The sequence below is a fragment of the Apostichopus japonicus genome, chromosome 16, assembly GCF_037975245.1.
Source record: "Apostichopus japonicus isolate 1M-3 chromosome 16, ASM3797524v1, whole genome shotgun sequence".
NCBI classification, from domain to species: Eukaryota; Metazoa; Echinodermata; class Holothuroidea; order Aspidochirotida; family Stichopodidae; genus Apostichopus; species Apostichopus japonicus.
The window spans coordinates 4047597-4064258 of record NC_092576.1 but is presented as its reverse complement, the minus strand read 5'-3'; the positions used below and the strand labels follow the sequence as shown (position 1 = coordinate 4064258).

The 16662-nt window shown below is 37.1% G+C and overlaps 2 protein-coding genes across 3 annotated transcripts in view; both read left to right on the top strand.

Moving 5' to 3' along the window:
• The window catches only part of LOC139982008 (uncharacterized), a 100729-nt gene that overhangs the window by 69222 nt on the left and 14845 nt on the right, over nt 1-16662 (top strand). The window lies entirely within an intron of this gene.
• The window catches only part of LOC139983256 (uncharacterized), a 32482-nt gene that overhangs the window by 14551 nt on the left and 1269 nt on the right, over nt 1-16662 (top strand). The window contains exons 8-20 of one of the 2 annotated variants that reach the window (XM_071996681.1): nt 92-415; nt 1895-2377; nt 2563-2789; nt 3447-3605; nt 4661-4813; nt 5500-5548; nt 6212-6528; nt 7786-7963; nt 8399-8722; nt 13168-13397; nt 14248-14385; nt 14878-15030; nt 16035-16095. In XM_071996681.1, coding sequence (XP_071852782.1) covers nt 92-415; nt 1895-2377; nt 2563-2789; nt 3447-3605; nt 4661-4813; nt 5500-5548; nt 6212-6528; nt 7786-7963; nt 8399-8722; nt 13168-13397; nt 14248-14385; nt 14878-15030; nt 16035-16095 — 2796 coding nt within the window. Of the gene's footprint in view, nt 1-91; nt 416-1894; nt 2378-2562; nt 2790-3446; nt 3606-4660; nt 4814-5499; nt 5549-6211; nt 6529-7785; nt 7964-8398; nt 8723-11953; nt 12040-13167; nt 13398-14247; nt 14386-14877; nt 15031-16034; nt 16096-16662 lie in introns of those variants that run through there. The other variant, XR_011798574.1, reaches the window with a different exon arrangement.

Sequence of the window (16662 nt, the reverse complement as noted above, 5' to 3'; positions counted from 1 at the left end):
ATTATTTAATAATCGGTTTTAACAAGTGGTTTTTTGTGCTGACTGGGATCCATAACTGTATTTTTTTTTCTCACTGTTATTTAAATTTCAGCTGATTACGGCAGATTAATGGTCAATGTTGCCGAAGATCTTACTCTAGATAGCACTCTGAAATTAGCAACTCTGTTTGGTCTACCACCGTCAGAAACTGATATGCTACGCCGGGTTTCTCTGATAGAGACGCCAGGAATCACTCTGATTAACTTCATGAAGACACGAAACATTATCAATATGTATGATGTCACTAACCTACAAAAGGGTTTGGTTTATATTCAGCTAAACCGAACAAATGAATATCTCTTAGCTCCATATCAGTCTAAAGTTGATCCCTTTCAGTTTGAAGAAAACCAAGCACCAGAACTACTTGACTGGCCTGGTAAGAATGAATAAAGTGATGTAACCAGAATACATAAAACAAGTAAAGTACAGTACAGTAAAAACTATAAAAATGTGTGTGAGTCAGATGCTAATATTCGGGCAGTTTGTTGTTCTAAACTATTGTTTATCATGGTGTTTGTATGGTGAAAGTAATTACAAGTGGATCTTTTGACCAAATATTTGTTGCCATTTGGTCCCTTTCTTTATAATCAAAGATTGAAAATAGAAAATGCTCAAACATTTAGGAACCATGGATTAGCCAATACTTCAAGGATCCTTTGAAGTCATTTGGTCACTCTCAGACACGCTGTTAGATTTCTTTATACTCCTGTAGTCTGTTGCCACTGGTCAAGTTCTCTAACAATATAAAGCTTGTGTTACTGATCTATTACATTTGTATTATGATTTCTTCAATAATACATATCTCGTTAATCAATTGCAAGGGTTTTGTATTGATGAAGAACTTTAGATTAGCAGGGAATAATTTAATTTATCCAGCAGTATCACATCGAAAATGCTATGCAAGGAAGCTGGTCAATTCGCCCAACAACCATTTCGCCCAACTGCCATTTCGCTCAACCTTACCATTTCGCCCAACCAGCCTGGTCATTTCGCGCAACCAGCCTGGTCATTTCGCCCAACCTTGAATAAATATTATACTTCAATAAGGAAACGTTCGGGAATTGTTAACGTTACAGGGTACGAACCGAATATTAAGGAAACTTGAAGTCGTGGTTACATTGATACAGTGGTTACATTGATTAAATATAATAGTTCATTAATACGAACGGGTTTTATATTTTAATTTGTTTTCAATTGAATAAGGAAACGTTCGGGAATTGTTAGTCGGTACGATGAATCAGTGTTTTAGGGGTTAGGTTTGATAGGTTTTTATGGAGACCGATTCCCCTTTGTTTGTATAATAAAATAACTTCCATTGTATGCGTAACCGCCTAAAGTAGTGTAATCTTCCCATTATACCCGAAATAACTGCTCAGACTCCAATCGATATCTAACGGACATCACTTTATTTACCTAACACGAAGTAATATAACTCATAATAAATCAAATTGAACTAGTGAAATAGAAAAAATTGTATTATTCTGACTGAATATGAGTAAAAAATTGGTTGGGCGAAATGACCAACAAGGTTAGGCGAAATGACCAACAAGGTTGGGCGAAATGACCAGGCTGGTTGGGCGAAATGACCAGGCTGGTTGGGCAAAATGACCATGCTTGTTGGGCGAAATGGCAGTTGGGCGAAATGGTTGTTTGGCGAAGTGACCAGAAAGCCTATACATAGGCAAATTGCTATGCAAGTGCAAAGATGCATAGCAGTTTTAATACACAGGAACCATAGAGCTTATAGGAGACGAAACAACTATGCAAAATTGGAGCAATACATTATTCTCTGAGTTGGTTTTTAAATGTCAAAGTTCATTTTAAGGTGGTTGTGTTTCCATTATTATGTTTTCAGTTGGAAAAGTCAAACTTGACTCTGATGATGAATCAACTCCATCACAAGGGTCTGATGAAAGCGAAAAAGACTATGAACGTAGTAAGGAGAGTTTGATGGAGAGAACAGAGGGAGAAGAACTACCAAAACAAAGAAAAGATTTTCAAATACTTGAAATGAGGCACCGTCATTCATACATTGAACACAGGATACAGTATGAAGGTGGAACTATGAGCATCATGGGGGTACATCTGACTATTCCTGAAGACGCGTTATCCTTTGATCGTGTAATTGCTGTTAAAGTTATTTATGATCCCACCATACAACTCCCTGGCAGTGCTCGTAGGGGCAGAATGACACCTCTGATAAAGTTAGAGCCAGAAGGCCTCGCCCTCAACAAGCCAGCCCAGCTAACTATTCCTCACTCTGCTATTATCCCTGAGCCAGATCGACATGATGCTATTATCTTCACTGGTCTGAAAGATGAAGAATATTTACAAGAAGGTAAAGATGGTGACCAATAAGCACTTTAAATGTCATTGTTGAATGTACCAGGAGAAGTAAAATGAGTTATATGCTAAAAATCAGTTCGGTGCAAATCTAAATATATATTATTTAATACGCTATTGATTTTTAACGTATGTAAGTTAAACAAATAGTATATTTTTATATAATATTACTTGTTATAGGTGAAGTAACTTGGACTGAGGAGAGATCTATTGATTGGAAGCTAGACCAGGAGAAGATCAGTCTTAATATTAACATCCTGAGCTACGTCTTTGTTAATTTACTAAGCCAAGGAACAGAACAAAAGCATATATTCCGTATTGTTCCATTTATTGATGGGATACTTGATGCCAAAGATGATGTCTTAGTAACCGTTTGTTTCTGTAAGGACAGTGATGAAGAGTACAAGGTGAGGATAATCACATTTTACAATGGTGATATCTGTAGTAGCTCAGAGGTCAGTGCTGTTTCATATTGTGATTTTTAGTCGGATACTGGCAATGTTACTTTCTTTCATGATTTGTATAGTGACTGGCAAATTATGAAGTGATTTTTTAAAGGCACATTGTGTGACATTATTTATTGATTCATCGTAGCACATCACAAAGAATGTTACATTTGAAATGCAAATATTTAAACTTGACGTTGACATAAAACATGTTTCTGTCAAAAAGCGTTTGTGCTTAGATAAAACTGACAGTATCCCCATAGTCGTTAAGGAAGAATGCTTCTTATTGAAGGCCAATGATGGTATTTTACTAGCATTATCATTTATTTCTTAGGTCAAAGTTTCATTTTCTTACAAAATATGTGTTTCCTCTCAAAACAATGCAGAGGACCCAAATTTTGATTGTGGTTCATCATTTGCTCAACAAGGATTTAGAGGGTGTGCGGATCTGAAGAAAGAAGCAAAAATTGGTAACGTGAGCAAATTATGGAAACAAAGAAAATGTTACTTGCTATAGCAGTTTTGATCTCCCTGTACAGAGTGAAGGTGCCAAAAAATGAATAATTAACTCTCTACTTGTTTATTTTTAATGTATATCTTCTTGTTCTTATGTTTTAGTTGCTTTTAGAGGACCAACGTTGTAAACTATGTCTAGGAAACTATACAACATTTCCAATTACCCGGACATATGACGGCAGAGACCATGTTTCTTACATTGATCTGATCATGTCATCACCTGGTGATGGTTACCATCTGACGAAGGAAGAATCAACAAAGGTTTGTAATTACCAAAGCTATTAAAGTTTGTCTTTTAATATGACAAAACTTATAGTTGAGGATTGGTTATATGAAGTGTACCAAATTGTGTAGCACAGTTAGAGTGTTGCCCTACAACTATGTGGTTTCTGGTTCAAAATCCCAGAAGGAACCACAATTATAGGCATACTTCGTCTGTACAGTGTTGTTGAGCAGGATCTTGTGCGGGTTAGTCTTCCCGGTTCGTGAATAAGGGAGTGACGTATGGTCCTATGTTCTTTCGTACGGGTTTGCAAACAGCTTCTTTCACCCTAGCTGTACTTTGGTGATGATGATTGGGGGATGTATTTAAAGGCCGGGTCACATCTGCGCGATTCAACACGCGATTCAACTCGCAACTAAAATCACGCGATTTTCGATTCAACTTCGAAATCAACTTTGTGGTCACATACGTGCCACTGTTCAAACAACTACAGTGCAAATCAACCCGAATCGACGGCGCAACTTTTATTGCGCAACAAGTTGATACCCGTGTCTAACTACGCGATTCAACTTCAATTGTATTGCGAGTTGAATCGCGTGTTAATTCGCGCAGATGTGACCCGGGCTTTATTCACCTCCATTTGTATTTGAGGCAGTATTCAGATACTGTGGCACACTCTCAGTTCTTGGATTAGGATATTGATTAAGTGGCTGTCCTGAGAGCAGGTATGATTGAGAAAATGACATGCCTAACTGGTAAATATCTGAACTCTCATCAAACAGAGAATGGTTGATATGAGCCGTTGTTCATACACAATGACATGAATACCCATGGCTCGAATATATTTCTTTCGGGTGCCTAACCCTGGTAACAATCTAAACCTGAATAATGTTATGGAACTCTTATTTACAATAGGAAGTTTAATCTTCACCAGCTGCCCATGAAATGTAACGGTTTTTACTTTACCACATGTCTTGGTTGCTTACCAGCTTTTCCTTAATTCTTATATGTTATATGTGGCACCGTTTCTTTGAAAACTTAACAAGCATTCTCATCCTCAGAACATTGATTTTCAATATCTTTTATCCATTAGCATGTAGACATTGATCACCTCTGTGCTGCCAGTAGAGTCTCTCATCAGTTCAGACTTAAAAGAAACAACGATGGAGACACTAGCATGGTTGATGTGAAGTTAAAAGTATCACAACATGAAATGAACCAGACAGCCCTTATCCTCCAATCAAAGGTGCGTTATGTCTGCTGATTGTCTTCCATCTGTTTGTGTTCTAAAATGTCTTCATTACATGACATTAAGCGGCATCTCCACCCATCTGCTCATTTATTTGCTTAGTAATGTCATGTCTGTTGGAAGCTTGTAGCTGTTTTTAAGCTGAAATAAAAAAAAACTATGTTGTGTCATTGTGTAATGCCAGCGCTGCGACTGAATTAGCTATTCTTTGTCACTTCTATTAATTGTTTTCAGTCACTCTAGTGAATCTGGTATTCTTACATTTCTTGTTTTGATCCTGTTCTCCAACTTATCCATACTATTTCGTGTTGCTCTGTAAATAATGAGTATCTTAAAATGCAGTGAATTGCTGAAAAAGTGTATATATGACCTGTGTGTTTATTACATACACAGGTCAACATTTATGGGAAACTTTGTTTTGTGGGTATCTTTTGTACCAATTAATGAGTACTGCATAAATAATAGGTACGTTGTCATCAGCATTCCTTCTCTTTTTGGGATTTCACATATTTATTACTTGTTGTTACATCTCATTTACAGCCTTATTTTTCTACCTTAAGTTCCTATTTTAAACCTTATCATTCACAGGGGTGTATTATATAGCCTGCATAATTGTATGTTAAACATTCTTACATATAAAGTTTTATTAGTCAAGTAATTTGTGTATTTGTTTTCTTCTTCAGGTGAAAGACATTATCTTATCTCCAGAAAGTCAAGAAATTCTGCACCCAGGTGAGTTTTAATGTGGGAGTGAAACACATAGGCAGACTTAGGTAGTTTTAGAAGTCCACTCTTACCTGCATCTAAGTGAAGTTGAAACTAAGAAAACTTAATGCTCATTATCCTAGACATACACTATTTCAGTGTGCATCAGTGGAGATGAAAAAATAAGCACACGTAGAGAACATGGACTCAGGTGAGTCTAAGTAGAGTCTAAGTAGTCTAAGTAGAGGTGGAAAGATCATAGCATTTAGTTTTAGCTGTAGACACACCTGTGTGTTACTTATATCAACTTAGTTTATTGGAAACATTTTATCAACAGAAACATTTTTGATGGAAAGAATTTTAGTTAGTATACTCACTTCCTACTTTGTAGCTCAATGCCATTTAGAAAGTGAAGCTGTAGACAAGACTAGCATTTTGTTTTTCAAGACAAGGGCTTAAAGTTGAAAAGCTCTTGCAAGTTTTGGACAGTATGCATTACCAATTTAATGTGTGCATGCACCAGAAGTCGACTTGCGTACCAAAGTTCTCCATGCTGGTTGCATACTTCATGTGGGCCAGTTGTGTAGGCTACTTGTGCATGTTAGCTGTGAACATTACTCATTGTTCAAACCTGTCACTCTTTACTATATTTTTTCGAATGTAAAGTGGATATAATGTCCTCACTTTCAGGCTTACACAAATATGAACAGCTGAGAGGAGACATTGCAAAACTTCTGGATAAAGAACATTGTGAAAAGCTAGGCATGTTGTTTGCACTCAAGCCAGCAGAAAATGAAAAAATTCAGACATCAGCGGAACCTGGAAAGATGCTGATGAAAATACTGGATGAAAGAGAGCTCATCATGCCAGAGAGAATGATTGGAATGTATGAAGGATTGAAAGCTATTCACTTTAATAAGGTGGCAAGACTGGTGCTGGATTACATCGATACATCTCATGAGAAGGGTGGAATGGAAAACAAAGACGAGCAAGATGATAAGAAAATGGTTTGTGCTTTTATAAAATTTGTTAAGACTTTGAAACTTTAAAGGTCAAGTGACACGTAGCAGATTCCATTCAAACTGCCACAGATTGAGAAGTTATATATCAAAACCTATACTCCAAATTTGGAGTTCCACGGTTGTTTCTTTGCTGTTTTAATTAAGTTAATTACCAAGCTCATCCCGTAAGATGATAGACGTCATACGGGAAACTACCACTGTGACCAAAACGACATAGGCAAAATGTGCTAACCAAGATCAAAGACATAAACAATACTCCACGGACAGTCAACAAAATATCTGAAAATGGGTGCACAACAGAGAATTGCGCAAGTTTCGTGTTCCTATAACACTGATAAATAACTCAGTAGCACTGCACTCAGCTAGTCTAGCTGTTAAGACCAAGATTTATTTCCGAGTTATATCTATCCAGGGGAAAGGTAGATAACAATATCGAATCTCGGCCAAACCAGTCACACAACTAGACTATATAGTCAATGCCACCGGCCACCATTTTGCAATATGTGCGAGCTAGCTATGCATGCTATGTATGCGTGGATACCAACTGTATGTCGTAGCAGTTAGCAGTTCCCCGCGACGATATCATACATTTTCGACTTGGTAAACAAATGACGTCATTTGTTGACTACTTTTCCTTGCGGAGTTTGTGTTGCTTTATAGGAGAAAAATGCAAGGAGTTTCTTAAAAATGAAGTCATTCGATGTTTTGTTTGATGTCTTATGTACCAATCTGTGATTTTTTACCTAAATCCCAATCTTAACTTTCTTGTAACAGACTGTTGAGGAAGGTATTGTTTTTCGCTAGTTACAGATTTCTCCATACTTAATACACTGGGCAGAACAGTTATATGTCTGCCCTCTTCTGCGCTTCCCCCGTGACGTCATGAAAACTATGACGCTATACTATGACGCTATATAATGGTGACTTTGCATAACATCAAGATCTTAAATTGGTTTAGTACTGTATTTTAAGATATGAAAAGTATCCTTCTTGCTGTCATACAAGTCACAAAACAGAAATATTAATTACTACTCCATTACTAAAAGTCTTCCTTTTACTTGTTGTAAAGGAACACTTCAAACTGATTATTCTGTTTAACTAAAGTTACGGTTGTAGAAATCAAGTGCACAGAATTTCTGCGTAGAATATTTAATGAAGCCAAATCAAATGCAGTTATTAGTTTCATCTCTTCATGAAGGTATGATAAAAATTTGAATTTGTTATATTTGAACATTGTTTCAGGTAAAAATTCAAGAGACACAGGAAGTGATCTCTAAAAGGGAATCAAAATTGTCAATAAATTTCAAAATTTTGATAGAAGAGGGATATAAGATACAGGATATCCAAGGAGCCTTGAAATTGTCTCATGGAAAACTGGACTTGGGAAGACGGCTATTACTACTCGCAAAGGAAGAGCATGGTATAGATACCTTATGTTCTTTTATATTTCTTGCTGATATAATTAATCTCAATTTTATATGACCACATTATGCCCTTGCTGTTTTAGTGTTCATAGAAGGAAAGTATTTTCACATATCACATAATTGCTACATATTGGAATATGTTCTAGATACCCTAAATAACCTAATTCTTGTTACTGTCAATGAAACATTCTCTTCTATATCTGTTTTCTTTACTCAGGTCAATCATTTCATGTCTAATGTTCAATGTTGAAAATTAAAATTGAATTTGATTCTTAATTATTTTGTTTCTACAAGTAGAAATTAAAAGCAGTTTTGTTTTAAAAGGGCTTTTTTCATAATTTGTGTAGAAACAGTTTATGCATTAACACTTCTTCTATTGAAGTGACAAAATACTTTCATTTCACTTGAAGTATGTTACTTTTCTCCTCTAGAGAGACTTCCTTTGTTCCCGGGAACCAATCTTTATAAAGAACAATACTTTGATCAGCATGGAGGAGAGATGTTTATGGCAGGTGTTAATCTCCTTGTACCAGCTGGGGCACTACACACTGGAAGGATTGTTAGTCTGTGGGTTTCTACTGACCCTGCCATTAAAGGACCAATCTCAAAGAAGAGTTTAAGATTGACCCCTTTTGTGAAATTTGGTCCAGAAAGCCTTACCTTACAAAAGCCTGTCACCTTGATTATTCCACACTGTGCTTTTACTCCAGCTGACCAGATGGGTCTAGATGTGTTCTCAGGTGTTTTACAAACAGGTGTGTTTCGGTTTCTTGTGAATTGTGTTTTATAAGTCCATCGATCATAATATTTAATCACTTTAATGTTTTGTCTCAACAGAAATATGTATATGAGCTTCAACATTTTTATGTTACCCTATTGGCTTGTAAACACGAGCCTGAATACCTTTTAAATCTACATAGCTGCACAAGGTATTTATATCCTTGTTTCGGGGAAATGGAGAATTGTTTGCCACCTGTCAGTATCCGATACACTACAGCCGAACTCTATGCACTGCGTAGTAAGCCTATACACGGCGACCTACAACGTGTACTCAGTGCGGACATATCGATCCCCAAGGAAGTTCGCAAACGGAAACGCGGCAAAGCAGGAGGCGTGCGAAAGAGAATGCAGAAACTGAAGCACAAGCCCTATTTACCAGCCATCGTAATGGGTAATGTACAATCACTGACCAACAAAATTGACGAGATTTCTGCTAACTGTAAATATTTCCACGAATTCCGTAACGCTAGCATACTGTCCTTCACCGAAACCTGGCTTACAGATCATCATAACGACTCACATGTCTCAATCGATGGATTTAAACTATTACGGGGGGATCGGACTGCCCAATCTGGCAAAGGAAAAGGGGGTGGTGTATGTATTTACGTAAATGAGAAATGGTGCCACCAGAACAATGCACTCATCAAGCGCCATTCGTGTTCACCGAATATCGAAGTTCTAACTGTTAGTCTACGCCCTTATTACTTGCCTAGAGAGTTTTCGCATGCGATTGTTCATACTGTTTATGTGCCAAATCGTAACGTAGCCAAATCGGCAGCATCAGAACTTGTTGACATTATTGATCAATTTGAGACCATGGCCCCAGATGCTTTAACTATTATCAATGGCGACTTCAATCACTGTAATCTTAAAAGGAGTAGCGTGAACTACTACCAACAGATTAAATGCCCGACCCGAGATGCAGCTATCCTGGACCTATTGTACACGAATGTCAAAGATGCTTACCTGTCCATTCAATTACCCAAACTCGGAAAAGCCGATCACAACCTTGTCAATCTGGTGCCTCGCTATAGACCCAAGATACAAAGGGAGAAACCCCGAACAATAGCAGTAAAGCAGTGGAATAATGCCTCTATTGACCATCTCCGGGCAGAGTTGGACTCTACCGACTGGGATATATTCGTGGAGGCCAGCGCTGACGTGCACGAGCTAACCCAGACAATAAGTGATTACATTTCATTCTGCGTCGAGAATACCATCCCATCGAAGCAGGTTAAGATCTTCCCGAATAATAAACCGTGGATTACGAAGAGGGTGAAGGTAATTATCAACAAGAAGAAAGGACTCTTCAAAAAAGGTGACACAAATGCATTGAAAGAGGTACAGAAGGAGCTCAAAAAGGTGATCGCCGAAGAAAAATCCGCTTACCGTGACAAGATCGAGGGCTTATTCAAAGACAATAATATGAAACGTGTTTGGGACGGTATCCGACTTATGAGTGGCTATAGCAATAAGTCTAAATCTTGCCACTTACCTGCAATCACCACAGACTATGCCAATCATTTGAACACATTTTACAACCGTTTTGATGATCATGATTTTTCGGATGAACTCCATGGTTTGAAAACTTCATTAACAGATTCTAATTGTAACATAGTAGTGTCAGAGAATGAGGTTCGCAGGCATTTTTTAAAGTTACATCCATCAAAGGCTGCCGGACCAGATAATGTTTCACCCAGAGTTTTAAAATATTGTGCCCTAGAGTTGGCTCATATTTTTACTAAAATTTACAATTTATCTTTTGAAACGGGACAGGTGCCTCATCTCTGGAAGCAATCTAGGATAGCTCCTGTGTCTAAGCGGCCGGTCATATCGTGTATGAATGACCTCCGCCCTATTGCCCTAACGGCTGTGCCCATGAAAGTCTGTGAGCGTTTATTTTTGAACCACTTTAAGCCTTTGGTCACCCCTCTTTCAGACCCCTTACAATTTGCCTACAAAGCCAGTCGTAGATGCGAGGATGCAATCCTCGTTCTACTTCAGTGGTTATATTCTCACTTAGAGCAACAAGGCACCTCTGCACGTGTGACGTTTTTCGATTTCTCTTCCGCCTTTAATACCATCCAGCCACACATTCTCACAAAGAAACTGATCAGAATGGACATCCCTCATGGGTTCATTAACTGGATAATGAATTATATGACAGAAAGAACCCAGTTTGTTAGTCTCGGTCCTACATGCCGGTCAGGTGTAATTTTGTCCAACACTGGAGCTCCCCAGGGAACTGTCCTTGCACCTTTTCTCTTTACTTTGTACACGGCTGACTGTAGGTCTCAGGAGGAGATGTGCCCCCTCATCAAGTTCGCTGATGATACAGCCATGGCTGGTCTCATCCATGGTGATGATGATGAGGCATATCTCCGCCAGCTGCAGTCATTCGTGGACTACTGTGACACCAACTTTCTTCAATTGAATATCTCCAAAACGAAGGAGATGGTTATTGATTTCCGCCGTAGTACTGTCCCACCACCACCTGTCATTATCAAGAGTATGGAAGTTGAAAGGGTGTCCTCTTACAAGTACCTTGGCGTTCACTTGAACGATTCTTTAACTTGGGGCGATCAGGTGGATGCTCTAATCAAGAAGCTGAATAGCAGGTTGTATTGTTTAAATAAAATGGCCAGTTTTAACGTCCGTACTTCTATAATGGATATTTTTTACAACGCTACTATCTGTGGCGTATGGCGGTATTGTCTCGTCGGTTGGGGCGGGAACGCCACGGGGACTGACAGAGACCGTATTGACAGCATTATTCGTAAAGCGGGTAGAGTCATTGGAGACCCCCAATCAACAGTTGAGGAAATTTATGTGTGCTTGCTCCAAAACAAACTAGACATTGTTTGGAATGACCATGATCACCCGCTTCACTGTTATCTGCACGATAATATCATAACTAGGGGCACTGGCAGACTGCGTCTCCCACCCATGAGAACAAACCGTCATCGCAATTCGTTTATTCCACGTGCAATAAGGCTTTACAATGATAACTTGAGCCGTTAGGTCCTGCCTATGTGTGTTTTATTGTTCGATTGTTTAATGTTTTATCATTCCGTTCTTTCCCTGTTTTTCATATTTGTAACATAGCTATATTTTTGTACTGTCTTTTACATTTTATGTGCAAGATCTTAATTTCCTTCTTTGGAGTAATAAAGTTCTACTTATCTTACTTATCTTATCTTATCAAGTAATGCTGGGATGAAGTCACCTGAGTACAAGAACACTAAAATTAGCAAGACAATCACTAACTTGTCTTCAGGATGTCTGGTTCTATGTATGTAGGAATAATTTTATCAAGAGGGAAGTATTGTCCCAACAAGTCATTTTTTAATTCCTTGCCACAAGCAAAGGAATCTAAATGCGACGGTGATAGCATGTGAGCGTGTGACACTTGTTTGTAAACATGGTGACTGAAAAATTCATTTTGGATTAACTTCAAACTTGGTTTGTGGATCTTTCTTATTGAGTAAAAGAACTTTCCTTTCTGTGACGATCAAAGGTTACTTGAGGCCAAAATAAGTCAAAATTTGAAAACCTTGTTAACACGACAACTCAAAATGTACATCTTTGTGAACCTTCACAAATAGTATGTAGAAGCTTATTGAAATTGGCAGATGTCAAAGGTCACATTGGGAGAACAAGTGTCAACGTATGTAATCTTTGTAAGCATGCTATCTCCAAAATTAAAGCTACAGTTAATATGTGAGTTAACAGATGTTATGATTTCCTTTTGGTGAACACAGCTTGGTCAATTTCATTTCAGTTCAGTTTTGTGAATGGGCCCAATATAAAATAAACCTTAAGTGATCTTCAACAATAGAAAAAGTCATCCAGGAATGACATCTGCTTTAAATAGTTGATACTCTTGTTTTGGCTGCTTTAAGCACACTCAAGTGGCCATTTATCAGTTTCACTCCCTAGCGTCAAAAGGTCAACAGGTTATATCAAATGGTCTTAAACTTGGCTTTTTTTCTGTAATTTATACTAGATGACTTTGATTTAAGCAGTAAGTTGTGAAAATATTTCACAGTGTTTAAACAATGTCATGTAACTCTCATTCATTACTAACAATTATCAGAGTGGTATTAAGTCAATGAACCCGTCTCTTCTCAGTATTACCTTGACCTCAAATTTTCAAATACACCATCTTGAGGGAGAAATAAACAAGATTATTAAAGGAAAAAGCTCTTCAATCTATGACAAGCTGCAAAGAGCAACTAAAATTTTATCTGGCGACCTTAAAACTACAAACAGAGTTAGAATCAAAATATTACATCTTTTCATTTTCTACTGCCAGACTGTTTCTTTGATACCATCTATGGTATAATTTAGGATTGGATTTCTTCGTACCTTTCACCATGTTAAAAACATTTACCAGTTTTCAAAATGATATTACCTTCAGATAAAATTATCAAATGGAGCCAAGAAAGGAAACACTTCAGCTGCTCTATGAATAGTCAGCACTTTGCAGTTGAAGCTGAGAAACCATGTCTCGTTGGTCTTCACGTCCCTTTTACACCCAAGATTTTGAAGCGTGTCTGTGTCTTACCGATTGTAAACAGAGTTTATGAATCGGGGGATCAATTGACAATTCATCTTTGGTTTTATAATGATGACTCACTGGAACATAAAGTAAGTTGTAGATTTGTCTGCTCAAGTGGTATTATTAATTATGTCACAGATTCCAGTTATCTGTCTTAATTCAAACTTAACTGATGTCAAAGTTTACTTGGAATGATAAAGTTTAACTTGATATTCTTCAGGCACAAACCTCTCTGAAAGTCAAATTGTGATCATATAGTCAAGGGAAGGGTCATGTGAGGTTAGTTGGTGCAAGCTTTCTGTGGTCATTGATGGTTGAAATTAATTTTGCAATGGTCAAAAACACACTGACCAGATGTCATATATCAAAAATTGAATGTTCAATATGTTCTTGTATGTGGTCATTGACAACTGGCAACAATTGTTAAAAAACAGACATACGCATGTGTAAGCACACCTTTGACCAGGTGTCCAATATTAGAGAGTTAAGAGTTTGTATTCACAACATTGAACATGAGACTATGAATGGTCATTGATTATCCATCTAGTCAACAATCAAATGTATAATAGTATCATCACAATTTCAGTTTATATTCCCCTTACTACGTGGGGATTCAAGTAAGAGGCTTGTGGTTGTACAACAGAGCTCAGACAGTGTTTGATAACACGTTCGTCAGTCCAGTTAATCAACCAGATGAGAGATTGGACAGAAAATATGTACAGATAGTTAGACACTATTGCATTATATGTATCAGATATTTATAGAAGCTGTTTGTTTACCAATTAATGGCCACAACAGTTAATGAGAGGGTAATACCAGGGATATGTTATTGCTTTCTGGTCATACATGGGACAACTAAGCAGTGTATGCATTGATGTAATGTTTAAATGAACATTAATTATAATGTAATATTAAATTGTTTCATTTCTATATTGAAAGAGCCTTATCAATGAAGAAATATATCAGCAGAAGGGATCCATAATTCATGATCCTGTTTCTGTTCAACTCAAGTCTTCGACTGCAACTTTACGTGTTAGCACTTACTCCAGTACCTCACAGTGTAACCCAAGGAAAGTGGTTAGTAATGTTTGTCAAATATTCTTATTGATTAATTACCAACGTGTAAAGAAAGCAGGTAATTCCTGTTCCACGGGTAATTTGCAATTGTTGGAAGAATAATTGTATGCATCTGTTGAGTGGCAATGTAATAGTGCTAGCATATGTTTTATTGTAAACTGATGTTTATATCATACATTAATTACAAATAAACATTGCATATGTTATATTGAAACTGTTTCTTTCTCAATTTGTACTGATACTCAATGTGAGTATGAGAGTATGGTCAAAGTTACCTCGCGGGGTTACATTTATACATCTGGGTAACGAGGGGCTGTTTAGATCAATTGTCTTTCCTAAGGTCACAGAATAAAGATCGGTGCAGGACTGGAACCTTTAATCCTTAGATTGTCAGCACATTAACTTTAACCACTTCACTATCAACACAATTGCTTTAAAGTCTAAAATTTTATAAATTGATAATTAAATACCCTCTGATTATTCTCCCTAAAGGATGTTGCCATGGAAAACCTATGGCTAAAGAACAGACACAAGGAAGAATTTCATCTTCAGAATCAAGGGATCAAAGATACTGTCAATCTGGAAATAGAAGCAAGATATGGGAAGTTTGGGAAGAATCTTTTCCAGCTTAGTATCCAGTTGCAGGTAACTTGATTATTTACCCTTTTAACAGTCTCGTAGAAAGTAATTTTGGGTTATGATGCCGAAGGCTCAGTAGCCTGATCGTGCTGGTGTGTATGCGTGTGTATGGGTGTGTGTGTGTGTGCGTGAGTGTAGCTGTGATGGCTACATTGTAAACACGATATTTCAACCACAAGATGAGTCAATGTCATGCTATACATATCTATAGAGTAAGTACACGTTTTTTGCAACAACAACTTTCACCTCTTCAATATTCATGAGTGGGGGGGAAATCGTGCAAAACGGCTTGTAAACACGATATCTCAACAAGAACAAGTTTAATTACTTTCATACTTGGTAGGTAGATGACGTCTTCTACTTGTCAAATGTTAATATTCATCAAACTGCAAGAAATGGCTTTTAAACACAAGACAAGAACCAAAAATTCCATGATTTTCATCCTTGACATATTAGGTCTGTCACACTACATACATACAATCAACCGTATTAGTTTTTGTGTGCATATCATTAAATTAATCAATGAGCATAAAATTCTTAATTAGATATTTCTGAAATAGTACGTCTAATTAGCTGTACTTTAATAATACGATGTAAGTATGACACATGCTTATGAGATCATAAAACTTGACCTCGTTAATATTCATGCTTGTATCTGTGTTTATATGGCTCAACATGATAAATCTCTCCTGGTACCTTCCTTTATTTGTTGCGGCATAAGTCAATAGACAATCCTCTTCATTTGGCTGTGCACAAGTTCATGAATATTAACATGTATGGCTTACCACACTATGTATATGTTGAGGCATTTTCTGGTTTCGTTTCGATTGAAATCTCTACTCTGTCAGCCTTAATTGATGAACTGATTATTATTATAAAGGCTTGAACTATAATTTTGAAATGCTAAAAAAAATCTAAGGACAAGCTGTCTTCATATTAAACCGTCTTTCAAGATGCACTCTTAATTGATAGAGTATCATAAAACTTTCTTCTCTGTTTCCTCTTCACAGATTGAAAATTTAGGTCACAATGACCAAATCACATCTCCATTCCAGCTCATTCTACCTGAATGTGAGTACTTAATTACTTTAACATTTTAATGCCGCTGAAGATGTTTCATTACCATATTCTAATCACTACCAGATTTGTAAACTTGAAAGGGTTCTTTAATATCAAGTATTGAAAATAGCTGATAGTTATAGTCCACCAGTTGACATGACAACTGCAGCCTGGACTCCTCTATGAAAAGTAGGATTAGGTGCACACATCTCATATGTAAGGAATTTGAGTCAGTGTGTACAATGTTGATGTATGAAACTTAGATTACATGTACACATCTCATATGAAAGGAGTGTGTGCTTTGGTGTTGAACATCAGTTTTGATACCAAAGCAACACACTTAGACTGAGAATTGATGCTTTATTAAAGACTCATTGTCGTGCAAAAAAATTAATGGTATTCAGCCACCGGCTTTAAATATGCATTCTGGGGATTAAAACAGATTTTATTTTTAGTCTCATTGAAAACTCTGAGCTTGTTTTATTTTGCCCCTGTGTGTAAGAAACACATCACTGTTGTCTGACATTTCTGGATATTGTTTGCATAAAACAGGGTCCGGTTTAATTCACTCTATGTAGA